The 27,929-nt window shown below is 45.3% G+C and overlaps 2 protein-coding genes across 8 annotated transcripts; one reads left to right on the top strand and one right to left on the bottom strand.

Annotated features, from left to right (window-relative positions):
- Positions 1 to 172: 172 nt before the first annotated feature.
- On the top strand, positions 173 to 27,533 carry KIF4A (kinesin family member 4A). Of its 7 annotated transcripts, none has more exons than XM_052813668.1 (32): positions 173 to 983; positions 5,399 to 5,623; positions 6,502 to 6,645; positions 6,786 to 6,900; positions 7,552 to 7,742; positions 8,036 to 8,128; positions 9,355 to 9,521; positions 9,774 to 9,868; positions 10,078 to 10,197; positions 11,427 to 11,602; positions 12,631 to 12,692; positions 13,392 to 13,527; positions 14,047 to 14,105; positions 14,311 to 14,416; positions 15,076 to 15,168; positions 15,442 to 15,627; positions 16,268 to 16,371; positions 16,684 to 16,828; positions 17,314 to 17,424; positions 18,229 to 18,312; positions 18,921 to 19,034; positions 19,275 to 19,430; positions 19,844 to 19,938; positions 20,391 to 20,520; positions 21,390 to 21,560; positions 21,964 to 22,071; positions 22,840 to 22,917; positions 23,007 to 23,108; positions 23,779 to 23,940; positions 25,317 to 25,436; positions 26,171 to 26,293; positions 26,731 to 27,533. In XM_052813668.1, exons 3-32 carry the CDS (start codon positions 6,523 to 6,525, stop codon positions 26,914 to 26,916), a joined length of 3,711 nt encoding a protein of 1,236 aa, XP_052669628.1. In that variant the 5' UTR covers positions 173 to 983; positions 5,399 to 5,623; positions 6,502 to 6,522; the 3' UTR covers positions 26,917 to 27,533. The 7 variants fall into 7 exon arrangements, with proteins under 7 accessions (XP_052669628.1, XP_052669627.1, XP_052669630.1 ...); XM_052813667.1 differs by having other exon boundaries at positions 5,396 to 5,623; XM_052813670.1 differs by lacking the exon at positions 173 to 983 and having other exon boundaries at positions 4,730 to 5,623; positions 13,395 to 13,527.
- PDZD11 (PDZ domain containing 11) lies at positions 2,542 to 6,068 on the bottom strand. Its single transcript, XM_052813674.1, has 6 exons — positions 5,920 to 6,068; positions 5,681 to 5,764; positions 5,081 to 5,137; positions 4,636 to 4,734; positions 4,396 to 4,456; positions 2,542 to 3,576 (listed from the first exon to the last, which is right to left on the bottom strand). The coding sequence occupies exons 1-6, from the start codon at positions 6,004 to 6,006 to the stop codon at positions 3,542 to 3,544; spliced, it is 423 nt and encodes a 140-aa protein (XP_052669634.1). The 5' UTR covers positions 6,007 to 6,068; the 3' UTR covers positions 2,542 to 3,541.
- Positions 27,534 to 27,929: the final 396 nt, after the last annotated feature.

Below are 27,929 nucleotides of genomic sequence, written 5' to 3'. Positions count from 1 at the left end.
TCTGGCATGTTAACTTCTGTTTTTCCCCAGCTCCATCTATTACGGTTGTTGCCAAAGCGGGTTGTAAATAAAGCTTCGCAGTACCTGGCGCGGCAGGGGAGTGGAGCATTTCCAAGGTGCCTGTGCCAAGTCTCACCCCAGTAGCTGGAGCAGAGGGTGGGCCTCCCTCGGCGGTGAGGCTGCACTAGGAATGGGCATCTTGGCTCACCTCACCACCGTGGTGTGGCATCACGTTCTGCCAGCCTTACCAGTTTTGACAGCTGACTGATGCTTTTCTGAAGCCAGAGGACTATGCATAACACGGCGACTCTGGTCTCTCCTTGTGCAATAACCTGCCTGACCCCCGCTTTTCATGCCCCGTCCGAACAGGGCATGAAAAAAAAGCTCAGTAGTTTTTGGAGATCCTGAGCTGAGTAGCAGAGCAGTGCTGAAGGGGTCTCTGGTGCCAGAGCAGGACAGGGACAAAGGATTTCAGTACAGGAAGTTTAATTTCACTCTCCTAAAGCAGCTGGCATCATCAGGGGACCTGGGCAAGCAGAAGATGGTCCCATCAAGGAGTTAAATTGGCCTTCTGCCTTTCTTGCTAGTGGGTCCTGAGCCCCTCCTAAGCAGCCAGAAAAGAAATGGAGTAGGTGTTGTTAGTGGCTAGATGAGACATGTGCCAAGACCTTTTCTAAGCTTCCATGATTGTTTCCCCTGTACTTCCCTGCTCCTGATATACTGCACAGGGCCTGCGTGAAATACCCTGCCTGGAAGCAGCAGCACGACGCTAACATGAAACCCTGGCTGTACCCTGAGCAGAACAAGCTTCCTTTCTTGGCGCAGCGTGCTGCCTCGCTGGAGAACGTCGATGAGAGCGGCCTGTCCGAAGTGAAGGATGATAGGGGCGACCACAGCAGTTCGGAGAACTGATGCTGCTAGCGTCGCTGCAGGGAGGAATGTTACGTGGTGCTGCTCAGGTGCATCCAGTCTTTTACAATAAGGTAGGGGGGAGCTTTTAAAGAAAATCTCTGTTTGTAGCCTTTTCTCTCAAGACGTGACTGCGTGGGTCCGAGCACACCAGCCCCGCTCAGCACCGAGACTGAACGGGGCCAGGAGCGCATGGGCCGCCTGTACCGACCTGGCTGAGTTATGCTCAGGGAGAGGAGCTGCACAGTATGTTTCTCAGGTGTAACCTGCCACGCTTTAACACAACACAGCTTGTTCTGGGGCTGTTACTGTCGCTCCAAAAGGTCAAATTACCTGCAGTACCTCTGCCAGTGTGCTTCCCTGGGCAGGGAGTTATTCATTGACAAACTAAAACTGCTCCAGCGCTTGTGACTCTTGGCCTCTATTTTGCAAGACATTAAAACCATCCAATGTTGCCGGACCTGTTGTTTTCCCAGCGGGGATCAGTAACTACCCCTGTTTGTCCCTCCAGTTCCTGGAGGATGAAATGGACTCTGGTCACCAGTACAAACCCTAGTACTGCTTAGTCAATTAAGATGATGATACCTAAGACATGAGTGTGTCTTGGGAAAGAATCCACTCTTTCCTGTTAGCCCACAGCCAGTCACGGGGTCAGTGCAATGGCTGCAAAGGCATCCACTAATTACCTCTGAGTAATGGCAGGGAGGAAGCTGCCCTAGGCAGGGGAGATCTTCCTGGAGCTCCTGCGAGGGACTGCTTTGAAGCAGGATTAACAGATTGAACATTGAGGTTGTATTTGCAGTCCCCTGTGGAAAGAGCTCAAGGTGCCTCTTGGCTCCTCAGCAGCTGGGTTGAGTGCCAAAAGCCTGATGCGTGCATTCGATCGCTGTTTTCCACCAGGCAGAGCACAGGGTTGGCTTTGGAAAACAGCGATCGAATGCACACATCAGGCACCCTGGCACGTCTGAGCACAACAGAGGGAGAAGGGAAGACAGAGCAGTATGAAACATTGCCTTGCTGCAACATGAGCCCTGAGCATTCTCATTCCCCAAGGAGCATGTAAATGCTGTGAAACTGGAAGCAAATCACCACGGGACACAGAGGCCTGTCTCTGTAGAAGAGCTCTTAGCTTGCTTTCTCAGGGTGTTACAGCGGGGCTTTCCAGGATGCTTATTTCCCTGGTAGAAAAGCTATTTTTTCATTCTGAGTGAAAGTCTGTTTTCTAGCGTCTTTTATTCTGCTTCAGCCTGGCTCAGCTTTCTGCCCAGCAGTTGAGCTAAGAGCAACCTGGGTGGCAGTGCTGAAGCTGTCAGGGCTGCTGCTCTTGGCTGTCTTGCTTAAGTTGCATTAGTGCCACCACAGACAAAACCCTCCATTGCAGCTCTTGCTCCTGGCAGTGCTGAAACACCACTCCAGGCTAATCAAGGGCTGACTTCCATTACAATCAATGGAAAAAACACCCTTAAAACATAGCTGCACCTCGTGTGGGTCCCATGCTTTCCTCCTACAGGCTGCAAGGGCAACTAAAGCCAAGCCTTGTCCCAGCTGTCCACCCAGCGTTTCCTCGGGGTAGTGTTGAGGATGGTAACAAACAACCCTCCACATAGACTTCCTGAGTGGGAATAAGATGAATTCTGGTTGCTGTACTCATTTTATTATTTCAGTTATTACAGACAAGCGGAAAACACCGCACAAGGCCGGAGCAAGGGCTATCCTGATGCCATTTACAATGTGATACTACCATGCATTTGCTGATAACTAGCATGTTTTCGTCTGTGCTCTCCCAGCGCAGGGCACAGGAGACTTCCTCACCCATCTCTGAAAACACGGCAGGGGAGAATTTTACCTCAAAGTGGCGGGGAGTTCTGATGGGAGCACATGACAGGGACAGGGCTGTGCCAAGTGATGGAAGCAGGTTCAGCGAGTGAAACCCTTAACCGTGCAAGCACCACAGCTGAGGGAACCTGGCCAAGTGCCCGCAGCAGTTCAGAAACACACTCCAGGCGCCTCAGTCCTGTATCGTGGGGGTCGTTAAGCAGCAAAGAGGTACAAACACACCTTAGCAGACTAGTGCAGCTAGAGATGTGCACTGAGTTTGAGTGGATTTTACTCCTGTTCCTTGAGTCCCAAGCAAACCCAGTAGTGCAGAGCAGAGGTAGGACAGTGGAGAAGGAAAGAATTTCATGTCACTGGAGAAGTGAACAGGTTGATCTCTTGGAGGACAAAGGCCGTGCTTTGCTCGAGCACGCTCAGACCCTCTTGGCCTTACATCTAGCAACAAGGGTTGGATCCAGAACCAGCAGAGTACTCATTTAATTTAAGTCCTGCTAGAACAGAAACACAGATCTTGCCAAAGCAGCTGTCCTCTGGTACCCACTTCCACATCAGCACCATCAGCTTGTTTCAACACCCAGTTCAAGGAGTACAGACTAAAGCCCCATCCATCTTCCAGCTAAATAAGACTGTTGGCATCCCTCCACGCAGGAAGCAGAGCTGATGCCAGTGCAGCCAACAGGACAGTTGTACCTGCAGTGACAGCCGAAACTTGATGTGTCATCTCACATGTTGAGGAAAAGTAGTGGAGAGTTTTTTGCAGGACAGCCACTCTGGAGACCCAGCAGACAGCTGCCTACTAGTGAACAGTTCTTTCCTTCTGTCTCTGGTAATCTGGAAAGGAAAGAGAAGGCAAGGCTGAAAGGGCAGGAGCGGCAGTCGCTGATGACAAGGGGGAATTAGCCAAAATGTTAAAGGAAAACATAAATTCTGTTTATACCTCGCTAAGTAGAGGCAGTAAAGGCTACTTTCTTGGGTAGCAGCTGGCTTTGAAATAGCGTATTTGCTCCCCAGCCACTCATTTCAAGTTATTTTAGGGCACTTAGAACAGAAGTTTGATTAAAGTCCTCTCTTCCCCTACTCCATAGTTTTCTTCTTTCTTCACTTAAGGGTCAGTTTCCATTTTATGAAGAACCCTTGTTTGGCTTGACTTGACCTCTTTTTTTTTCCCCCTTATATCTATGAACTTTATGGGTGCAGAAACTGAGAATTAATACAGTCTTTTCCTTCACTTGGAATTTAAAGGTCCTTAGGGAGGGATAAAAGCCACAAGCAGTGTCCACCACTGGCACAGGTCCATTAGTGACAGAACTCATTCCTATGTTATTCAAGGATAAGTAGCTACTTCTACAGCTCTAAAGTTAACATTCCCATTCAACAATCATCCCACCTTTTAGCACTGCGTTGCTAAGCCCTGCTCTAGATGTTTTTCTATGTGGGCAGCTGAAGCCAGTCCTTACTGTTTTGACTTGGTACCTGCCCCGATCCCCAAATCAAAGCCCAATCTTCTTTCTGATCTGCAGGCTTAACACCGTCTATGGCCTTAGACTCATAACCGCTAAGCTCAGGTGGAATCGGCAGGGACGCGTGGCAGTCTGCTTCCCAAGGAGAAATGCTGCTAGGTGACTGGACTCGGAGCTAGCGGGCACTTACTGTAGGGGAAGTAACGCACACGCATGGTGATTTCACGGGCTGTCTTCAGGATCTCCACAGCCTGAAAGCAGAAAGAGTTGCTCAGTGACCATGCTGGGCTGGAGGATAGGAAAGAGGAATGTATCAGTTATGTGGTGCCAGCAGCTGAGTTGGTGCAGGCTGAGAGGCTGGAAGGAGATGGTGTGTGCACGGATCCCCATCCTGTCCCTGCTCCAGCAGCTGGGCCGCAGGAGTGCTCACCTTGCTGTGCTCAATATCCTGGAAATCCACATCGTTCACCGAGAGCACCTGGTCCCCTTCCTGCAGCCCAGCTCTGTGCGCATCCGAGTCGGGGATCACCTGCAAAGGGAAGAGCAGAGACAGCAGCAGTGACTCTCTGCACGGCCAGTGCAGCAGCTCCCCTCCCTCGCAGCCTAGGCAGCCCAGCCCCAGAGCCTCCCCACGGTGCCCATCCAGCACGCTCAGGCGGGACTGGGGGAGGATGGGGAGCGGGGACTGCAGCGCACCAGCAACACTCTGTGGGCACAGGACCGTCTGATTGCTGCTTGGTGCCTGGCAAATTACAGCTGTGTGTTTGGAGATGCATATAAGGCATATGACAATCTCCCTGCACGCCCTGCTGGCTCAGCAACACCCAAGGGAACAGACAGAACACGAGGAGGGAATGGCAGAAGGACAGACACACCTTAGAAATGAAGATCCCCAGCTGCGAGGCTTTTCCTCCCCGGATGTTGAATCCCAGCTGCGAGAGAAACCAGCAGTGAACTGCAGTCACCCCCTTTGTCCCAGGACCCTTCCCACTGCTAACGTGTCTCTTCCAGATGGAGCAAAGCTGTTGGTGCTGCAGCATTCAGCCAGGCAGCAGCAAGCACCAGTCCCTCTCTGCTAACTTCTGTGGCAATCTCACCTTAAACACCCCAGGGGCTCCCTGTCCCGTATCAGCTCCGCATCCCAAAATACTCTACTGCTCTGCCTCACCCACAAAGCTTTCTTCTCCCAGCAGGGCAGCAGCAATGCCTCCCCTTATCCCACCCATCCCGCCAAGTCCTTGGATGAGGGAAGCACCAAGGAACCCCCCCCCGGGCTGCCCTCAGCACGCCGGTCGGGGATGATCATCCCCCCACAAGCTCGGCCCCTGCATCAGCCGATTTTTGCCAAGCAAAGGCGCTGGGAAGGACGGCCGTGACTCAAACACGGGAAACGCCACGCCGAGGGGAACGTGGTGGCCGTGAGGGAGCCCGTGGGCCGGGGTCTGTGTGGAGGGGGGTGTGTGGGGGGGTCTCACCTGCGCTCCGGGCGGCTTCTTCAGGACGATGGTGCGGGGCAGGAACTGGGTGAGCTCGTTGTTGTAGTCGGGGTGGTACACCCGCTGCAAGGCAACCCGCCGGCGGGCCGTCAGGCGGCGGGACCCGCCGCACACCCGCACCACCAACGGGCCGGGTGGCGGCCCACCAGCCCCTTCCGCTCAGCCCGCCCACCAACCCGGTCTGCCGCCTAGCCCTCCCCATCCACCTCCCACCTCACCTCATGCGGCGGCACCCAGGCGGGCGGGCTCTCGTAAGGCGGCAGGAAAACCACCGGGAAATCGTCGTAAGGCAACCGGCCCTCCATGCTGCCGCCGCGCCGCCTGACGGGACGGCACCGCCCTCCTCCCCTCACCTCAGCCTCGCCACGCCCCCCCGCCGTGACGCCCGGCCTGGCGATTGGCGGTTGGCGGCGCGCAGCCTGGTGATTGGCGGTTGGCGGCGCGCGGCCCCGGTTTGAATGTTGGTGGAGCCGCCGCCATTGTAACGGTCAGCGGCGGCTCTAGGTGGGTCCCGCTGTCGCCGGGGGCAGCGCCGCGACCACCCCCCCCCTCCGCCGCCCTTCCTTCCCTCCTCGGGTCTCCTCAGGTATGGAAGCTGCCGGGTTGGTGGTCGCCGCGCTTTCTCCTTCGCCCGGTGGGGCCTGGTCTACCGGCGGGAGCGGCCCGTAGGGGCTGGGCACCCCTCCGGCCTAGGCCCCGGGTTGTGGGCCGCGGCGCTGGGCCCTGTCAGGGTTGGAAGCTCCCGAGCAGCGGCGGGCTTTGGTCCTGCGAGACCTTAACCGGCTTCGTTCCTCCTTTAGGGCGTCCGCGGTGACAGAAAAATGGTGAGGGAAGATGACAAGGTGATCCCGGTGCGTGTGGCGCTGCGCTGCCGTCCCTTGGTGCCGAAGGAGACCAGCGAAGGGTGCCAGATGTGCTTGTCCTTCGTGTCGGGGGAACCGCAAGTAAGGGAGCCGGCCCTCTGCGTCCCGGGGGTCGGCCTTGCCTTCTCCCCTCACCCCCCACCCCACCCCGCCGGGGGGGGTATGCTGCCAGGGTGCTGGGGCGGTGTAGTCAGCGGTTTTTGTTCTGGTCACCTCTGCAGGTGGTCGTAGGTAACGATAAGTCGTTCACGTACGACTATGTGTTCGACCCTTCTGTTGAGCAAGAGGAAGTCTTCAACACGGCTGTCGCCCCTCTCATACGAGGCATCTTCAAAGGTTTGTGGTTAACTGACTTAAAGCTCCGTTTTAAAATACCGGGGGTTTTGGTGGGCTCAGCTGTGTGGAAGAAGGTGCTGTTTAATTCTCTGTTCTGACCTGCTTTTTCTTTGATCTTTGCAGAAAATAAACTCCTGCACTATCTAGATACTGACTCCAGCCTCTAGTGAAAAGTGCCAAATCTTGTCTGTTTACAACTTGTTGTATTCTGCAGGGCTAACAAAATGACTTGTGTGTGTTCTCTGGGTCATTTTGGTTCCTGCAGCTACTTATGTAAGGCAAGAGAATTTTATAAAGAATAATACAGTGAATTGTTAAGCATCCCATACCAGAAGCTGTTAGCGATGCTCCAGCAGAGCTGGGATGATGGAGAACTTAGACTGTATTTCTATAGCTAGCTCTAGAAAAGCAGCAGCGCAGTCTTAAAAAAGAGCTGGAATAATAATTTTACCTGTGTTTTGGGGAGCTTTTCATTGACTTTTTTTCCCCTTGACGTTGCTAACGGTGACCTGTGCATAAAGCTTGTGTAAACTGACAGTGAGGGGCAGTCCTTTTCTGGAAGGATGCTTTTACTAGAATGCAGCTTTGTTTGTCAAAGTTTCTTCTGGTTCCCACGTGACTGTCTGATCCGGGTGCCCTTTGTTCCCCTAGGGTATAATGCTACTGTCTTAGCCTATGGACAGACAGGATCTGGAAAAACGTACTCTATGGGAGGTACCTACACTGCCAATCAAGAGCATGAACCCAGTGTGGGGGTCATCCCTCGGGTAATCAAACTGCTATTTAAGGAGAAGGAGCAAAGGCAGGATTGGGAATTCATCCTCAAAGTTTCTTATCTAGAGGTAAAAGTTGGTTTGACTTTTCAAACTATTATAAAGTTATGAATTGCACATAAAGCAAGCTTTAAAGAGGCCACCTCCTTCAAGTAACAGGTATTTATTAAATCAAAACCATAGACTACGTAAGATCTTGTCAGGAACTTGATTCTGAGTCCTAGGTATCTTTCTCTAAAGGTAAAATGAATAGAATGTCACGCAACATTAGCCATGATTTTGGTATAACTGTACATCGTTCTTTATGCGAATTGCTCTCTTGCATTGCTGCTAACTCTGAACTGCTGTTCTGATGCTTTTAGATCTACAATGAGGATATTCTAGACCTGCTGTGCCCCTCAAGAGAACGGTCTTCTCCAATCAGTATACGGGAAGATCCAAAAGAAGGCATAAAGGTCTGTTGCCCTGTTAGATATAGGTACATAAGAGGGTGACGTCGCTAGGGATGAATGTTTTGGTGAAACAACTGTCTGACTCCTTGAGCGCTGCTTTATAGAAATGAAGCTATTGATGATCATGAAGTTTACCCAAAGGGTGACACCACTAGGGTTAGACGTTCATGACAGAGCCACTTGCAAGTCCTGTTCTGGCTTTTCTTTGAAGACTGATTTAGGTGAATATCTGAGAATGTTGTACTTTGGGTCCCTTTGCCAAATTTCAAACTCTGTTGCAATTGTACTCTTCAGTTTGGCAGAAGTAGCGTGCAACAGAGGGATCCTGAGGGGAAACTATTTAAGTGCCAAAGTTATTTTCTTAGCAGTTTTGTACAGAAGTGTGCTTATAGTGTAGTGCAGAAAAACCTTGTGCTACTGCTTGTTCTGTGTACTTTTTTTGTAGTTAAACTTCCGTCCATCGGTTGTACTTCATTTATACAGCTTCAGTTTGCAGTGGTAGGGAGGTTGTTGGTTGTCGTATGCACAGCTTAGGTGTGTGTGACACCTGTAGGTTCGATCCATTAATGTTTTCGTTGTGTGTAATCTTGTGCTGCTCACTGTCACCTCTAAAGTACCGGTGTGCGGCTCATCCATGTATTAGTAGTGGTGTTGTGATCCAGGGAGATGGGCTCTTCAGGGAAAGCGCAAGCTTGCCAGGGAGCACGACCAGTCCCTACTACTCAGTCCCCTCTGTCCTTTATGTCCCTAATACCTGTGTCCCCTCCACTCTCTTCACACAAATACCCGACCCCCTTCAGCCCATTTCCCCTTTCTCTGCCTGTGACTGGCACAACTTTGAGCTCCCAGCTTGGCCAGAGGATGTCTGAGGGCAGCTAGGAATTTCTCCACAGAGTACTGCAGAGCCCTGTCTCCATCCCATAGCTCACCTGGCTCATAGCTCAAGCTCCATTCCATTAGCTCAGGCAGGCACAGAGAAACCTGGTGTGTGCATGTAGGAATAGGCTGAGGGAGAGGTGATGCTGTATAGTTACCAATACGGAGTTCAGAATAAATTTTTGCTGGGGGAATCCATACCAAGCCTCTGGCTTGAAGTGAGACTCTGATTCTTGTCAATGTGTATTTACTTTACTTTGTCTGCCGTAGTCTAAGACAGAGGATAATTTTTCTGCTGTAAATTGGGGTGAAGAGGAAGGAGAGGATAAATGATGCTTTCTTCCTGGATACAGATTGTAGGGTTAACGGAAAGAAATGTCACCTGTGCCCAAGATACTGTATCCTGCCTGGAACAAGGGAACAATTCCAGAACAGTGGCCTCCACGGCAATGAATTCCCAGTCCTCACGGTCCCATGCCATCTTCACCATTTGCATTGATCAGAAGAAGAAAAATGACAAGTAAGTGTGATTGCGCAGCTGCTCCTAGCAGCTCTTAGGGGTCAGACTTACTCAAAATTTTGTAGTCCTGTCATTCTTTCTTGGTCTTGAATGAACTCAGCTGAGCTACTCTTGAGGCAGTTCTTGTATTTGACGGTCTCTGATATGAAGTATATTTTTCAGCCCAGTAGCTCAACTGTAGTAACCACTGGACTGCTCCTTTCCTAACTGCAGGTTTACTTGAGAGAGTAAAATAGTTTATTTCTGCCATAGGAACAGCAGTTTTCACTCCAAGCTACACCTGGTTGATCTTGCTGGCTCTGAGAGACAAAAGAAGACCAAGGCTGAGGGAGACAGGCTAAAAGAAGGTCTGTAGGAAGAGGACTGGTATAGCTTGGGTTTCTTAACACTTTTAAGTTAATAAATAGAGTCCTCGTAAGGAAAAGCAAAGCAGTTCTTTAATTAACCCTTATAACTTGCCTTTTTTTCACCTTCTTAAATTTTTTAACAAGGACAGGAAATGACCAGTTCCTAGCTGCTGAGGTGGCTCTACTCACTGTCATCTGTTTGTATGCAGGCATCAACATAAACAGAGGACTCCTCTGCCTGGGGAATGTAATTAGTGCTCTTGGTGATGAAAATAAAAAGGGTGGTTTTGTCCCCTACAGAGACTCAAAGTTAACGAGACTGCTGCAAGGTAAGAGACAGATGATGATAAAGCCTAAATCTACAGATGCACTTTAAATAACAAAGTAGGAAAAAACCTAACAGCCATGCAACCACAATTCAAAGCAGTAGCTGCTGTTGACAAAGGAATTGCATTTATTGGTTTAGTTCCTCTTCTTGCTGAAGCTAGACCTTCTCTGTACTCTTATTTTTAGGTTGCAAATGCATTGAGATGATCTCATTTGAGTCGTGCTCTTTTGCAGTTCCTATGTGATAGGACAAAACTAGACAAATTCGGTGCGTTTTTTTTGGTGGGGAGAAGGAAGATGAGAAGTTAAGTCTGGAAGTGGAGATCTATTATTATGCCCTAATTATAGCTACTTACTGGAGGATATCACAACCAGAATGAAGCTTAAATTGTCTGCGCCTTCACTGTGTGCATCACATTTGGTTTGTTTTCTTAGTCTGAATATCTGGTCTTTGTGGTACTTATTTTTCAATAGTTGCGATGGTCTTTTAATATGCTTTATCTAAATTAGCCTTTAATATGGGCATAACTATAGTAATGCAATTCACTGGGATTTTTTTTGGTAGTTAAATAATTTGGTACAAAAAGTTAGGCTCTTCAGGATTTTCCATATCTGAAAGTATCTAATAAAAAGAAACTGGATTATGCAGAGCTGGATGTGGGGTCCTTTTTTTTCTGATTAAAAGTTTTAAGTAGCCAACGCGTTAGTGTAAAACCAAAGGCTAAAATGCCATGCAGCTTGATGATCTGAACAAATATGTTCTTAGCCAATAATTCTTTAGATTGGAAGATAGTGTGAATTCTGATGCCTGGATATCCATGGAGGTCTTGAGTATTATTGTGTGGGGGAAGGGAGGGGAAAACCTGAAAGAACTATGCTAGAAATGGCATATGGGAATTACGGTAATTACAGACATTAGTCAAGAGGACAGCAAGATTACTGGGGATTCTGATGTGAAATCATCAGTGCTTAGGGCTGAGACGTAATTTTGGGACTTTGGCTTTCCAAAAAAGGTCTTTAGTATAGTACTGACTGGGACAGAGGAGAAAGTAGATGACAATGGCACACAGCTACAGTTAGTTATTTTCTACTTTCTATATCTACAGCTAGATATCTTCTAGCTGTAGTCTGGAGGTGTACTCATGTGGTCTTAGATATCTTAGGGATGATATCTTACTAGTCATTCCTGCTCTCTCTCAAAGCATTGATTATGCCTTGTTTTCCCTCTCAGATTCTCTGGGTGGTAACAGCCACACTCTCATGATTGCCTGTGTAAGCCCAGCGGATTCCAATCTAGAAGAAACTCTAAATACTTTGCGTTATGCTGACAGAGCAAGAAAAATAAAAAATAAACCAATTGTCAACCTTGATCCCCAGGCAGCTGAGTTGCATCATCTGAAGCAGCAGGTACTGATGGGCGCTTTCTTCATGTGAGAGGAGTAGATCTATCATTTTGGTACTGAGCTCAGTAAACAGCAAGCAAAGACATAGGTTGCCTAGCTACACAAAATATGCGAAAAAAAATTTAGTATGTGTTTCTCTGTCTCTTGAGATGGATGTGTAAGTGCTAGAAGGGAATACATGAATATTTCTTGTAATTCTACAGCAAATATTCAATGCTATAGAAAAATGGTAGTGTTAGTGTGATTTACATTTCCCTTCTACTGAACAAATCATCACCTGCCCATTAGGCTACAGACAAAATGGGAAATGCAGTGATGGTTGCCTTGCTGAAACCACCTGCCTATGTCCAGCACAGAGTGGGAAGTGAAGAGTGTTCCTGTGTGGTCAGCTTCAGAGGGAAATAAGTTGCATAAACTAGAATTGGTTAAACCCAAAGCTAGAAGTGCCCGAGGGCTTGTCTGCTGATGAGTTAACCAGGCTTGCTGTGCTTACTTGACTGTATGCATGTGATACAGTCTTTCACGCTACCTCGCTGTAGAAAAACTCAGTAGTCTTGTTCCACAGTGGAGCAAGTAAGTGGTTTTGCTTACTACATAGGAGTGTTCACCAGAGCCTAGTGAATGTTTGTTAACATACTGTAAATTCAAATCACATATTCAAGAAGCTTAGGAAGGCAAGTGAACTGACTATCTCATGTGAAAGGTAGCAACAGAGCATTGGTTCAGCGAGATGGGAGGCCTGCCCTTTGGATCAGCGAGGTTTCTGACACCCTGCACAGAACAGTATGTCAACTGTCTGTGGGTGACTTAACATGCTCTGATTTGAGCATTCCTGATGAAGGGAAGGTAGCTTTTTTAGGAGTAAATTACTTGAAATACTGTAGTGACATGATTCCTTTCCACAGGCAATAGTAAAAGAACAATTGTGGAGCAGGTGACTGATATTCAGACTAAGGATCTTAATAGTGTTCCTTCAACCATCTATTTACTATATAGGAGAGACTTATAACTAGTAATTGTTTGTCTTTCTAGGTACAACAGCTACAGGTGTTACTGCTGCAGGCCCATGGAGGGACCCTGCCTGTGTCTATCAAGTAAGCTTTGTAGATTAATGGTCAATGTAACTGATGGCCATCACGCACCAGCAAAGGCTCTAGATCTCCTTTGCTCTAGACAGTGCTGTAGAGTGAGGGTAGAGCAAACTGGCTGCTTTCTAATAGGATCTGGACAATTTTTTTTTCTTCTTTTGTTCTTTTTGTCACTTTTACTGAAATTCCATGCATGTAGGGGTCACTTAGCTTTGTAGCAGACCCCTTAAGATTGCAAAAAATCCATTGTAGCAAATATGAGAGGAACTAGGCAATGCCTCCTAAGGATCTGTTTCTCAGACCCATCCATCCCTCTTTTCTTCCTCACCCCTCTACCTCTAAATGTAAGACACCTCCATCTCCATTGTTCTTAAAAGCACAAAATGCAGGGAAGAGTTGGATTGTGTAGGTGTTGTCTTCTGAGGATGTTTCAAAACCTAAGTACATGCAGTTTACAGACTTACCATTGGTTAAACAGCATTACTGTTTCAAAAGGGTGTTTTCTTCTCTTGCAAATGTCTACTTTTGGTATGCTGTATTACTTAAATTTTTGAATTCAGATTAGACTTCCTCCAGTTATTTCTGTTCATCTGCTACAACCTATATTCATTGTAAGTTATTTAGGAAACCTGGAGGTAATTTCAGTGCTATTAAAAACCTCTAGCAAAGTCACGTTCACAAGCAAACTGGTCCTTAATGTTTCAGTAGTATGGCACCTTCAGAGAACCTTCAGTCCCTGATGGAGAAGAACCAGTCACTAACGGAGGAGAATCAAAAGCTGATCCAAGGGCTGAGTGAGGCTGCTGGTCAGACAGCACAGATGTTGGAGAGGATCATTCTGGTAAGGTTCAGTTACCCCAGAAGAGCTTTAACTCGCATGACTTCCCCTTTTAGCTGAAGATTAATCATTAGCAGCTCCTGTAATAACAGCATGTTAGGAATCTCTCTCTTTTAATGTTCCTTTCACATTTATTGCAAATCTCTAGCTATCAGTCAGAACCAAAACTCTTCCAGAGCCTGTCAGAGCCTATAGAGCTGGTGACTTCAGTAGGGAAAAGTAGACCTGAATCTTTCAGCTTTTCTGTTGCTTTAATGTTTTAAATACCAGCACTTGTGCATGCGCTGTCTCTCTCTTCCCTCTTCCCCACCCCACTCTGCTTTGTTTTGATTCACTGCAGTGTATATTCCTGTGAAAAAGGGTGTTAAGTCTAAGCAAACTGGTGGCGATGATCATGCAAGATCTTTCAGTGCATTGATTTGCCACAGATGGACAACATATCTTTCCCTACAAATAATTAGCTGTTTTCTGGCTTCTTATCATGCTTTTCCTACAATTCAGTATAATTCTGATTTCTCTTAGACAGAACAAGAAAATGAGAAGATGAATGCCAAACTAGAGCAACTTCAGCAACATGCTGTGTAAGTCTGTTTCCACACCCTACTTGTGCTGAGGAAGTGTCTTTCAGCATTAAATGTTTTTGTTGGGATAAACTGGATACAGTCAATTTGTGTTTGTTCATCCAAAACTCATTTGTATGTTCAGTGGGAAAATTGTTCCTTATTGGCATGTGTTGACACAAATGTGCCTTGTACTCGTGGACTTATTCCCACGTCTGCATTGCAGATGCAAGCTTGATCTGCAGAAGCTGGTAGAGACTGTAGAAGATGAGGAACTAAAAGAAAATGTAGAGGTGATTCGCGATCTGCAGCAAGTGTTGGCTCAGTTGCAGGTAAGAGTGAATCCAGGGAGAGAAGAGTGTGTGCCAAGTGAATTTATTAATGAAACCTAGGGTTCTTCTGCTGATCTGCTGAGCAGTGGATTCTACTCTGCAGAAACCTTGCTTAAGGAGCCCAGGAGTTACAAGTATTAAACGGCTCTTGACACAGACTTCAAAACAAGTTGCCCTACTGTGCTTTTAATGCCGCAGGAAGGCCACTTCAGCTTGAATGGCTGCACGTGGTGGGGGAAGAGTATCCATAAAAGAATCTGTTAGTGGGAGATTAGCATGGATTTAAAATCTGAAAGTTGGAAATGAGAGTTATAAACTTGGTAGTTTTAATGAGCAACCCAAATTTCAGGGACCTGAAATTGTTAAATAGAAGTTGCCAAACCTTTGTCTAATTGAGGAACTTCTCTGTTCTCCCTCGCTAGACATTCCCCCTGTTCCCAGACTCCTTAGTCTTGTGAGGAGCTGCCTGCCAATGCTGGAGTTCAGGGAAGACTAGAAAGAATGTCTAGGAGGACAATGGCATCCTCTTTCCAAAGACAGATTTCTGGACAAAGGAGAATAACATTATGCTTTGTCACTATAGGCTAACAGACTGTTACTAGCTTCATTTTACTTCCTCTTTCACTTTTTACTGAAATTTTCTTCTTTGTCCTGTATAGAGTGAAAGTGCTGCCACAATGGAAGCTGCTGCAGAGATGGCAAACTCTGAACAGGATGCTACAGCTGTAAGTGAAGGGAGTCCAGCAGTGCAGGTCTTAACAGGGGCATGTTTCTATCATCTCGTCTGCATTCTTATACTAGTTTTCTAACCAAATGTTTGGTAACTAATGTGACACTTTTGTATGTGCTGCCTTTCTATGCCCTTATTTGTTCAATGTGTTCAAGATCAATAACCTGTTCTCATTTCTGAATATCTAATTTTTAACGTAAAAAAAAATGAATTTGAAGCGTTCTGCAAAAACTGTGATTACATAGTTAAAGAGCTTTCCACTGGCCTCTCTAGCTCATTGCTGTGTCTCCTCCAGGAAGCAGAAATGGGCCAGGATACCAAGAGATCCTTGGATGACTTTACCACTCAACATGCCCTCCGTCAAGCACAGTTGTCCAAAGAGCTGCTTGAATTGAATAAAGCCCTGGCTCTGAAAGAGGCACTTGCCAAAAAAATGACACAGAATGATAGTCAGCTGGAGCCCATTCAGTCCAAATACCAGGTAAACTCTTCTGAAATAGCTCTTCTAAGAATACATTCAGTTTGTTTTTCCCTGTTAATGCAGTCAATGCATGCTGACTAGGGAAGGGAGGAGAAGATTTGTCCTCTCATGAGCATATTCTTACTGGGTCTATTTTCTTAAGCTTGGTCATTGCCCCCTTGGGCTTACGAGGGGAGTTCACTACAGGTGTCAGCAGAGAAGGTGGGGGGATGACCATGCCCAGCTATCTACAAATAGCTTTACCATCAGAAGACGGTCTTTTCCCTGAAATAAGCTATTAGCCACTAGCTGTTCTATGTGAAATGGGCTTCTCTGCCTGGGTGCACCAAGCCCAAGTGCAGATACTCCATTGTTAACTCTCATAGTACAGCCAGCTGATCTGGCTTCCCCTGTTCACTAGCTGTGCTGGGATCTCCCATTGCTGAAATTCTTCAGTCATAACTTTCGACTTGTTCTGTGGACTGATTAAGATTTCAGTGTATGGAGCACTAGCCCTTTTGACACTTGTACTGCTTTTAGACAAGGTGGCTTACAACCTGGAAAGGAACGTGGTTTCTTGAGGCCTTCTGCCTTAAAGCTTTGTCTCGGAGTGGAGTTTCGAGGTTTTTATTTTGAGGCTTACTACTCTTGTCCTTTCTAGACTGATATCAGGGATCTGGAATTGGAGGTCAGCAGTTTGCAAAAAGAAAAGGAGGAGTTGATCCTTGCTCTGCATATGGCAAAGAAGGATGTCAACCAAGCCAAGTAAGAGTGACTATGCAAGCCATGTGGCGCTTAGCACTGAAAATTGTGTTAATGCGCCTGTGAAAATTCATTGTCTTGCACTTAGTTCTACTATTTGTAAAAGCTCTTATTTTGATGCAAATGCATCCCTTTAACATGCCATGTGAGCTGTATTAATTGCGGAGAAGCCTGAGAGTGGATTTTCATCAGTGGGAAAGGTGATAATACACAATCACTTCATTTTTCATGAAGTGTCTCTAAAGTTGGAGAGTACTTGTTTGAGAATAACAGTTATTTGGGGGGGGCTGTTTTTAAAGTGTAATTTCTTTACAGACTGAGTGAACGGCGTCGGAAGAGGCTTCAGGAGTTGGAAGGGCAAATAAATGAGCTGAAGAAAAAGCTGAATGAGCAATCGAAGCTCTTAAAGCTGAAGGAATCTACGGAACGCACTGTCTCCAAACTGAACCAGGAGATCAAGGTAACTAACCCTGGCATGCAGTTCTCAGGCTTGCTCCGGTGTAGACAAAGCAGCTTCCAGACAGAAGGCACTCACTTTCTGTTTTGTTAGACTGAGAACACCAGTTTTTGACAAGACTCCTTTGGCTACATGACCACAATTGCTGGTGTAATGCAATAGGCAGGTGACTACTGATACTTGGAGGAATAAAAGAAGTCCAAAGTGTCTTCTGGCTATTCTGATAATTTATTGCCTCAGTCAAATAAATTGACTTCACTTTGATTTCCATGTGTGTACTGTCCATGTGTTAGCCTTCCCCTTATGCCTTAAAAGATGAATTCCTGGGTTTTAGCACTTTTGAGAGTGTCCTTAGGCATGCACTCTGAGTGGGCAGCACACTAATATTTCCTGTCTGCCACCCCTGACAGACACGCTACGGGAATGTAGGTTGAAACTACCCAGAATATGAGTACTGGACAATTTTTGCAGCCTGCTCTATTTTTCAGGAAATGAAAAACCAAAGGGTACAGCTGATGCGCCAAATGAAAGATGATGCTGAGAAATTCAGGCAATGGAAACAACAGAAGGACAAGGAAGTGATTCAGCTGAAAGAACGGGTGAGCAAACAATAAGCCCCCAAACTGTACCTCCCTCTAAAGAGTGAAACAAATCATTAAAGTGTTTGCTGCAAGGCTTTGTTTAACTAGCAAGCATCTGAAAAACATCTGTGGAATGCTTTGAAGATAATGTTAGTTCATATGGTTGCCACCTTTCACCAGTTGTCGTAAATGGTCTCACTTGCTTATGTTTGGATATCTTAAAGCTATTTAAGATCTGGAGATCTTAAAGCTACATAGTTGTTATGATTCAGCTCTAAAGCAGAAGGCAAAAATATTTAATATTTTTAAGTATTTAAAGTTGCAGGGTTTGGCTGCAGAATGGGAGGTATTTAAACTTTCAAAGGAATATTGAATCTGCAGGTAAACAGAATTGGTAATGAAATCCAGCTGCCTGTAGCATTCAAGCGTAATGGACAGCAAACATCTGTACCTCTTGACTTCTGGTCTCACAGGAATTCCTACTGTAACAAGTTTGCTCCTCAGTGCTTTGGGACGCTTAAACTTTTGGTTTGCAGTCTCTTACAGCCTTTAGGCTCCTAAACCTTTTTAATGGAAAGTGTGGAGCCCCTTCTACTCACTTTAAGCCTAACAGCCATTTGTTCTCGGAGGCGCTACATGGCTTAAGCTTGTAATGCTCAGTGAAATCATTATCATGAAGCACTTGCATTGCAGAACAGCAAATGTAATTACTCTGTTCCAAGAAGCATGAAACTGGTCGTAGGTATTAAAGTGACGTGATTTTTTTTTTGTGGGTTTGTTTTTTTTTTTTTTTCTATCTGTCTTAACATTATTTCCCTGCAGGATCGCAAGAGACAATATGAGCTCCTCAAGTTAGAACGAGATTTCCAGAAGCAGGCCAATGTACTTCGGCGCAAAACAGAAGAGGTAATGAGCCAATATCTGCTAGAAACTCCTGACCAATTCCTAAAGGTCTGCAAAGTGTGGTTGGAGGTTGTAATAGGATATGCAGAAACTTTTAAAAGCAGTTTGGAGATCTGGAAATAGGTGCTTTTCTCTCTGTAGGAAAATACCATGCTTCTGTCTTGTAGCCCTTGAGGGATTCTAGTTAAATCTGCTCCTTAAAGGCTAAATTACCCTTTGTGCATCAGGCTGCTGTGGCAAGTCTATTACAGATACCCAAGCCAGAAAGTGTAAAATGAGCTTGGGTGGTGGATATGCTAGATTGCAGTTCAAAATTCTTTCAGGATGGCTCTATAGAAGAAATGCATCTTGAAACCATCGTTTTGGATGCTTTCTTCTACGTTTTGGCCTAGAAGCAGATTCTCTTTTTAAACTGGGAATCACAGCAAAGGAAATAAAGTCAAAGACAATCTAGTCTTACTTTAATTCTAAAGTTGTTCTGGTTTTATTAACCTCACTCTCTCTTCTCATTGTCTCAATGTCTGTCTTTCGTTGTGAATACCTCATGTTTTCAACCGTTGCAGATTAAGCGAAGTAACTACTGTTCAGCTTTTGTGTAAAATATTTTACAGGCAGCAGCTGCTAACAAGCGCCTAAAGGATGCTCTGCAGAAACAACGGGAGGCTGCAGATAAACGGAAGGAAAGTCAAAATCGGGGAATGGAAGGAGTTGCTGCACGAGTAAAAGTGGGTGACTGTGTTGTGCATTCCAACAAACAATGAGCAAACTTAGCTTTGTTAACTCAGTAGGTGTTGCTGGGGTTGATGGCTGGAGAGCAGAGGGGAGGAACATGGAGTTACATATTGAGGGAGGCAATGTGATTATTCAGTTTATCTGTGGAGGCATTTCAGAGAAGGTTTGAGTCCTGAAGTTGAGACCACAGCGAACCACTATACTGTTTGGTTTTGGTGGGTTTTTTCCTCCAGAGCTGGCTTGCAAATGAAGTAGAGGTTCTCGTTAGTACTGAAGAGGCTCGACGGCACCTTGCAGACCTTCTGGAGGACAGAAAGATCTTGGCACAGGAGCTCCTTCAGCTTAAAGAGAGCAAAGAGGCTGGGGAAAAGCTACCTCTAAAGCTCCGGGTAAGAGAGGGAAATGCCATTTTCCCTGTCCCACACCTCTGGCTGTTCAGCAAGTACTGTCACTGACTCTTACTCCTATTTGACCTTTTCCCTCAGAAGGTAGGGGTGGAGGTGGTTACCTTTCTGGAAGAAAGGGTTAATGTTGTTCCTGTCCTCTGGCATGTCAGGGAACAGAGTTGCTGAAGTAACTTGTTCCTTAATGCAATGAACCTGATGGATGTGAGTGGGTCACACCCCTTATCAAAGACTTTATGCTTTTGGGAAGGAGCAATGGAATTTAAGCTATGGAGAGATACTTGGAGGCTTTTATAATAGTTTGGCTCCCTTTGCTGAAATGTCTGTAAATGAAAGCCCAGTCTTGTGCGCACTTCTTCACCTATTGCTCACTTCTGTCCGTTGCTGCAATTCTTTAGAGACGCACCTATACCGCCACAGACTTCCAGGAAGCAGAGATGGACCTTTCCATGTCAAAGCAGATAGAAAGCCTGGAAACTGAGATGGGGCTCAGGTAAGGCAGTATGACAAAGCTGATTTGCACAGCCTTGCCTCTGATTTTTTTTTTCCTCGTCTCTATCTACAACTCTTCTGTGAAACAGAAGAGAAAGTAAAATAACTTATACGCTGACACTAAAAATTTTGAAGTAAGACCATGTGGTTTTTCCAGTTTGAATTTTTCCAAAATGTGGGGATATGAGGACACTACTTGGTCACTGAGACTACATTGTTCTTAGCTGTTTGTGAGCATTTCTGTATGAGGGAAACACTGCACTTTTAATTGGAAGTGTGAAGGGAAGGAGAAACTCCCTGGTATAGCACTGCAGGTTCCAGCTGCTCTACTAAGCAGTCAAAATTTTGACTTGAGCAGTTTTGTCTAATATTCTGGTAAGAGTAATTTTAGCCCAGACTCTAGCCTAGGTTTTCTTCTGTGTTGTAACCTCTAATACATGCGTTCTTCCAAAGGAGTGCCCAGATAGCAGATCTACAGCAGAAACTCTTAGATGCAGACAATGGAGATCGTGCGAAACAGCGTTGGGACAGTATTGCAACAATTCTAGAGGCTAAATGTGGTTTGAAGTATCTCCTTGGAGAGGTAAATTCTGAATTTTCTTATTTTATCACTAAAAACAAAGGCTCTAAGTGCCTAGCCAGGAATGAAAGGCAGTGACTAACAGGCTGACAGCAGAGATGAATTCAAGTGAGGCACTGCTGTACTGGATGAGGTTTATTTCCCTCAACTTCTGATTAAAATATTCTGTACTGTAGATCATTTTAGGGAGTGAAATCCAAAAAGAGCAGGGAAGAGGGAAACAGAATAGACACAGGTCTGGAGATATCAGCTAAATCTGTGCGTACAGAAGGCTTGCATGGGAATAGTGAAAGGGAAGAGACACATTTCAGAAGTGGAAACGAAAAGAAGAGAAGAAAGTACCTAAAAATACTGAACAAATAGGCCGTCTGCAGGGAAACAAGGGTACTACTCTCTGAGGTCAGAGTAGAAGCAGTGGAATGGATGTTGGGATGGGAGACACTTAAACAAGACTGAGGGTAGGAGAGAGTAGGAATTGGGCTAATGTGGAATCAAGGAAAGAGCAACTGAATGGCAGAATCATGTCAGTCCTGGTGCTTGGAAATTAAAGGAAAAGAATGAAGGAGCTAATGTGAGAGACCATTCATTTTTGGGGTCCCCCCAGTACTCAAAGTGCTGCAGGGAAGGAGATTAATCTAGAGCTGTTAACAAAACTTCCTGCTATCTGTTTTGCACTTCCACACTGGCTGTCAGATGTCTAGCTCTGAATATCTCATCTAGCCTCCTTGTTGCTGGTGGCCAGTCCAATTCTTAGGATGGTTGGAAGTTAGGCAGAAATGCTTTGCCTTCGAACTGAAGCATGTCTGCCCCAACAGACGTTATGAAATATGGAACTCATTGACCCAAGCAATCATCTTGCTTTTGTCTTTCAGCTGGTCTCCTCAAAAGTGCAGGAAAGCAAGTTGGAGAGCAGCCTTCAGCAGAGTAAAGCCAACTGTTCAGACATGCAAAAAATGCTGGTTGAAGAGCGAAACCACATAGTGGAGATGGAGGCTGAGTTCCAAAATCAGCTTTTGGTGCAGGAACAACACCACCAGGAGAAGGTAAAAAAATAAGTGATAGAAATCTTGAGAGCTCTTGTGTCTTGGGACTCTGATTCCCAGATCTGCTCAGAGAAAAAGGTGAAGTGTTGTGCTGAAACAAATCTGTCAGTGTATATCTGATCAAGATTTGTCAGACTCTTGCAGGATAGCTGACAAAAGCCCAAGAAATCTCCCTATTCATCTTCTGTCCTATGCAAGTTGTTTTATTCAATAACTTTTTGCAGTGATTTAAGTGAGGATGTTACACCTCAGCACAAGATAATTTTTAAAGTAAATTAGGGCAGAATCCTGCTGGAAGTGGCAGAAAGAATCTTTCTGAAATTGTCAAGCCTCTGCCTGAGCTGCCAGATGTCTCTTTAGGAATTCATGCCTGTTTGCCTCTGCTATATTAACTTGCTTTTAGGTTCTGTACCTGCTTAGCCAATTTCAGCAAAAAGAAGCAGCAGAGAAGAAATTGGAAGATTCGCTAAGTGAGCAAGAGAAACAGCTGCAAGAGCGACTCAAGTTCCAGGTAGAGTGTCTGGATGTGGCCTGGGGGAGCATGTGCTCATTAGGGCTACCTGTTACTTGGAATAGTGGCTTTAGAGTGAGGAAGGTGCAGAAGGATTGAGCGCATTTCCATTTGCAGCTAAGATTGCTTGATTCAGTTGGTTGCAGGGAATAGTTGCTATACAGGTTGGAATAAGCCTGTTGGTTTTTTTCTCCTATCTTCTTCCATTAAATAAATGTAAATGCAGCAATGAGGCCTGCCATAATCTGACCTGCTCATGCAAACTTCTTCCATGCTCAGAACACCTTTAGTTAGGACATTCAACGTGCTATTACTGATTCTTTACTGAGCACAGCTCCACCATGCTATCAGCACTGGAAGAACTTTACCTTGATCATATAAACAAGCTGCACCTTGTCTTGTTGCTAGGAGAATTAAGTGGTGTAGCAAACTCTTGTGGAAGGGCATGTTCAGTGATGTATTAAAGCAAAATCAGCCCCAGGTGTACATAATTTGGAGATAAGCCTTAGAAATAGAGGATGTTTTAGATCTTAAATGGTCACTCTGAAAGGGTCACATTCTCTCTTTGTGTTGGCACTGTTACGCGTAAAACAAGGTAGTAGCACTAATGATTTTCCTGATTTAGTAGTCAGAGCTGATCTCCTGTCAGAGAATACAAAGAAACCCCCCTGGTGTTGGAAGAAAGTTCCAAATAAAAAAATCTGTCCCAAACAACTACTTGTGCTACGCCCATGTAAGCCTACAGATTTTGTCTTGTCTTGCAAACAGGAGGAAGAGCTGGAGAAAATGAGGGAGATCTGTGAGAAGAACCAAGAACTTCTCCAGGAAAATGACACTCTTAAACAGGTAGAGATCTGTACAGACATAGGTCATAAGAGCTTCCTGTCAGTTGGGTTAATGTATTTTGCAAAGCTAACTTTTGTTCCTCTTAACAGAAACTGCTGCTCCTCCAAGTTGCCAGTGGACAGAAGCTTCGCCACATTCGGCAAATGCCGCCCGAGTCTCCGGATTCTTCTTTTGATTATATTCCACCCAAAGTAAAGATGCTGCATACCAGTTTTCATGCTTGTATTGTACCTGGGTTATTTTCAAAAGTTAATGTTGACTATTAATAATCTTGGCTTCATTCTCCCAACTTGCTTTTTACAAGGTGTCTTGCTCTGCTTATTGAAATAGGCCTGTTCTCTACTTCATCAGTGTTTAAGGTTTCTGTTTACAAAATACTTCTGAAACTAGCTTGCACTAATTTTTTTTTAAGATAGAAAAAAGGCAAGCAAAAACCCAAACCTGTTTCCTCAGTCTAATTATGTCTGACTCTGTATCCTCCTTGGTAATCCAGGTGTTTTCTCTGTAGCGTTTCCAGTTTCTGAATCATGGAGCAAGGCATCTGTCCTAGAAAATTTAATCATTGCCTTGCAAAAGAGCCAAATCTTAGTGCTGGGAGGAATAAATGGTTTAATACAATTTTGTCAAGACTGTGACACAAATCTATTAAATTTCCAAGCTTTGTCAACTGTAGCAGTTTAAATTGACTGATTGATTTTTAGTCCTGACAATTTGATCTTTTGTCTCCTCCCTAACCCTACAGCCTTCTTGGCTGTCTGAGAGGAATGGGGCTGTGGTGGTGGGACTCTGAAGTGCCTTAATAAAATGTAAACCCACTGTTATTTCTTCTGGGCCCTCAACCCTTGTAATTTCTATGTGTAGCCAAAGACTCGCCGGCAAACGACAGCAAAACCCCGTGCACCAACCCCAGAAATGAATGTGGAAGAGCTGTTCTCTGACTCAGAGGAGTCTGGAGCGGAGATGGAGGATGCAGACTGGGTTCCGGTAAAAGCAGTCAAAGGAGCAAAGAAAAGCATGATGGGGGTAAGATCCAGCTACCTTTGACTTGTTATTATCTATAAGGGAATCATTTGCTTGTATCCCTAAGGATCTAGTATGCGTACAGAGAAACAGTGAGATTGTAGCGTCTCCACTATTGTTCTGAAAAGCCTTAATATGATAGTACTGCTGGCATTGGTTATTTATGGTCTTCTGACAGAAAGAGCAAAAGTTGCTTGTAGTCAGCAACACCTTCCTAAATAGTTTTTCACTGGACAAGTCATCTTCTACCATGAGACACACACATTCTGTCCTGCTGCCTGTGGCTCAACTGGCCTATAAGTTTCAGACAGCAGCAAAATAGTGAGCCCTAACAGCAGCCTTATTCCTTCATGAAGCCTATTTTAGGGGAAAAAAAAAAAGGGGATGGCCTGTCATGTATCCCTATGGACTGTTCCCACTGTGGTGTACTGTGGCTCCTAGTCCTGACAGAAGCCTCAGCTTCCATCTTCTGTTTCTATCAGTCTGCTGGGCCTGAAGCTTCAGCCTGCTGCTCAGTCAGTTCCTGATGGGATGGAAGAAATGGTTTGAACATGCTGAGCGCTGTGAACCAATGGGCCTCTTTGGGCTTGAACTGCTGTGAAGCTAGACCTCCATTGTGAGATGAGTTCTTCCCCTTTCACAGAGGGGTAAATGATTACATATCTCACTACTGAGTGACTGTGAAAATGTCAGCAGTTACTACAGAAAAGCTTATGAATTTTACGGTCTAGTTCCTTTCACTGGAGCTTGTCAACCTGATAAATTCTGAACTACAGTACTGTTAGTGGTTTGGGTTTGGGGGAATTCTTTTTGGCCATGTTGCAGGAAGGAAGGTTTGTGCTTGACACTTGGCTCTTTGGAGTTTGTTTATGTAGCCCAGTGGAATTCCAGTGCAAATTACTGCTCAGTTCAGAACTGTAGCTTGGAGCAGCTGGTCTGTGCAGTCTGACACTGCTTCATGTACCCAGATTAGCAAAGAGATTCATTGTTGTGGTATGCCATGAAGTAGCTAAATTGGGTCACCTCCATCTAGATGGAGGGCCCTAGGTATGGTGACTCAGGTTTGCCTCCTAGTGTGTAAGTGTTAGCTTGTTTTACTGACACTGAAACTGGCATCTTTTTGGATAACTTGAAGTCAGGGATTGAGTAATTGAAGATGCTTATTTTGGGGATACTGAAGCAATAGATGGGTCTGTAGGTGGAAAGACCTTGTTTCTTTTCCTGGGATGCAGGACTGACAGTGAAACAGTAAAAGGTTCATGACAGCTTGGGAATGGTACTGTCCTTTAGATTGCTTCATGTGTTGACAGCTGTGGCAATCTAGATGCACTCTATAAAACACCGAAGCTCTTTCTGCACAGAACTCTTCTCTTAATTAGTGCTCCTGCAAGGGCTGGTGTGGAAATAGACAGTGTGGCTGCAGGAAGCAGAAGGTGGGCTGTACTGAAGGCTGTAGCTGTGACTCGTCAAAATGCAGAAATAGAGACCCTGGCTTTCCGGTGAGTAGTTAGTGCTGCGTTTGTGGGTGCAAAAGGGCCTGCACCCAACATCCAGACTACACAGTGTGTTTAAGCAAAGCTGGATGAATGGATAAGCAGTTACACTCTTAGTGTACATGCATAGTTTGTCAAGCTAAAGCTTTCTGAAACATTTGTAAATGTCACTGTAATTCAGTGTTTATCTGTGGTAATTAAGTACAAAGTTTTCCACTGCAGTACCTGGCTCTTGCACTAAATATAGAAATCTGCATGATGTCCCAAGTCACATAGATTTACCTACTGCCAGTTGTCATCCATGAACCTGAAGACGAACAATTTAAGTCTTTCTTTTTGCACTTAGTAAATAAAAATTATATCTTTCCTTTCAGATGGCACAAAAGTTTAACTCATTCTCAGATTTTTTTTTTTTTAAAGTATGGCAGGGATAATTTGGGGAGGGGCTTGTAGCATCAGGAACTATCATGAGCAACTGATGTTCATTAGAACTCTTGCTAGAAATGTCTCCCTTACCTCTTGGATCTTAGAGATTTGAAGCAGAGACCTCTCATAGTAATTTTTTTATTGACTATTTTATGAAACCAGTTGCCTGACAGAGACATCTAGCATCTTGTACTATGAATTATTTTGCAACTGGAGAGAAGGTAGCTTAGGGACCTTGAATATTTCTTCAGCTGTTGGTGGGAAAGGAAGGGATGTATATTGTAAAAGTGCTTCAAAATAGTACTGCCCCTCAGGATGCCACACTGTGTGAGGACCAAACAAGGGATTCTGAAGGTTCCTTCAAACTTGAAGACCCCACTGAAGTGACCGCAGGAGAGACCTTCTTTCAGCCTGTGTGCATCACACCAACTACAAAGGTACTGCCTAAAGCTGTAAGAAAGAACAGTGGTTCTGAATGTGTGCACACCTTGTTTACGGCTAGTGATGGATCTTAAATAAAAAAAACCCAAAATGATAGACTGCTGCTAGAAAATTCTGAACATGCTACAGCTGTCAAGCCAGCTTATATTTAAGTTTGGAGTCTGCTGAATTCTTAAGTTTTCACGCTAAAACTTTGTCACAAAAAATGGATTCAATTCTCATGTGTACCCTCTGCCCACTATTCCAAATGCTCTCTCTTCCTACTCAGCCCATGAATTATCCTTGCAATTTTGACTTAAGTAAAGAAATTAAGCAACTCTTGATGTTCCCCTGGCAACTTCTGTATGTGCTGCCTCCAAGCTCCAGTGCATGCTGGCTGGCTTCTTCAGGGCAGTGACCAACTCCAGAATTGTCTTCCTTGCTTTTCCGATAGGTCCTGAAAGAGATCACAGACCAAGATATGTTTGTGAAGAAGCCCAGCACTGCTGCTTCCCTGCTCGTGAGAGATGAGGAGGCCCAAGAGAACCAGATACCATTTGTAAAGAGAAAGAAGAGAATGCTGAGTAGCAATACCAGCTTCTTCTCAGGTTGCACCCCTATCAAAGAGGAGCTTGACTGACGAGCCCATAAGATGCCCCATGACTGGGTTGTGCTGTGCTTCTTTACACCACACTGCTGGTGCCTTTTTAAAAAAAGTTGGGATCTCTTGCTGCAGTAAAAGCCTGATGACTGTCATGCCTGATGGCTTCTGGCATCAGCAAGGGAGTCAAACACTATGTCTTGCTAGATTGTGTCCCATTCTTTGTAAATACTTGTATGTGTGGGACTCGGGCCCATGGTAAGAAACCCTTTCCTCTGAAATTTCTGTAGTAAGTGGAGGTGATTTATCCAGGTTGCTTATTCCAGCTGCCTTCCTCCTCCTGAGCTGTGAACACATTGGGTACAGTTTAATCCGTAAGCTTGAACAAACTTTGCATTTGCACTGTAAATCTGGGCACTGTCTCTTCCAATACAGCTGCCCTGTGAGATCTGCTGGTGCTTGATCGTGAGGAAGGACTGTCTGTAGTCTTAAACTAGCTAGCAGATATGAAATGGTGGTCAGTGTTTCTGTTCTCTTTGGGGCACTGGTCTATCCTTATTCAATGAAGTTAGAAACTTGCTAGCCATATGTGAATATTTTAGTAATTTTAACTTGGTTTTGTAGCTTTAATAAAGTAACTACTAAAAAAACCCTGACTTTTAGTTGTACGTTATTGTATACAATGAACCACACGGGCACTCTGGCCTGTCTGCAGTTAAAATGGGTCTCAAAACTGTTCCAGCAGTTGCTGTGCTGACTGCCGGCAGGACTAGCTCTAGGTCTTTTTCTGCTGGGGTACTGCTGCTTTCCTTTCCTCTCTTTGCCACTGTGTCCTAATTTTGGGTCACAGCATGAAGAAAAAGTGATAAATGTAATTTTTTTTTTTTTTTCCTCCAATGATAATGGTGACAACCCAGACCTATGCTTTGCCTTGCAGATAGATGCTGCATTAGCACTGTACCTTCCCTGAGCTCTCTGTTTATCTGGGGCTTGGTGCAATATTAAGGATTATGTGGCTTCTGGCTCAGTGCAAGCTGAGCAGGCTTTTCTGT

This window comes from Harpia harpyja, chromosome 18 (assembly GCF_026419915.1).
Source record: "Harpia harpyja isolate bHarHar1 chromosome 18, bHarHar1 primary haplotype, whole genome shotgun sequence".
Lineage (NCBI taxonomy): Eukaryota > Metazoa > Chordata > Aves > Accipitriformes > Accipitridae > Harpia > Harpia harpyja.
Note: the sequence above shows the minus strand (reverse complement) of the source record. Positions and strands in the feature narration are given on the sequence as shown.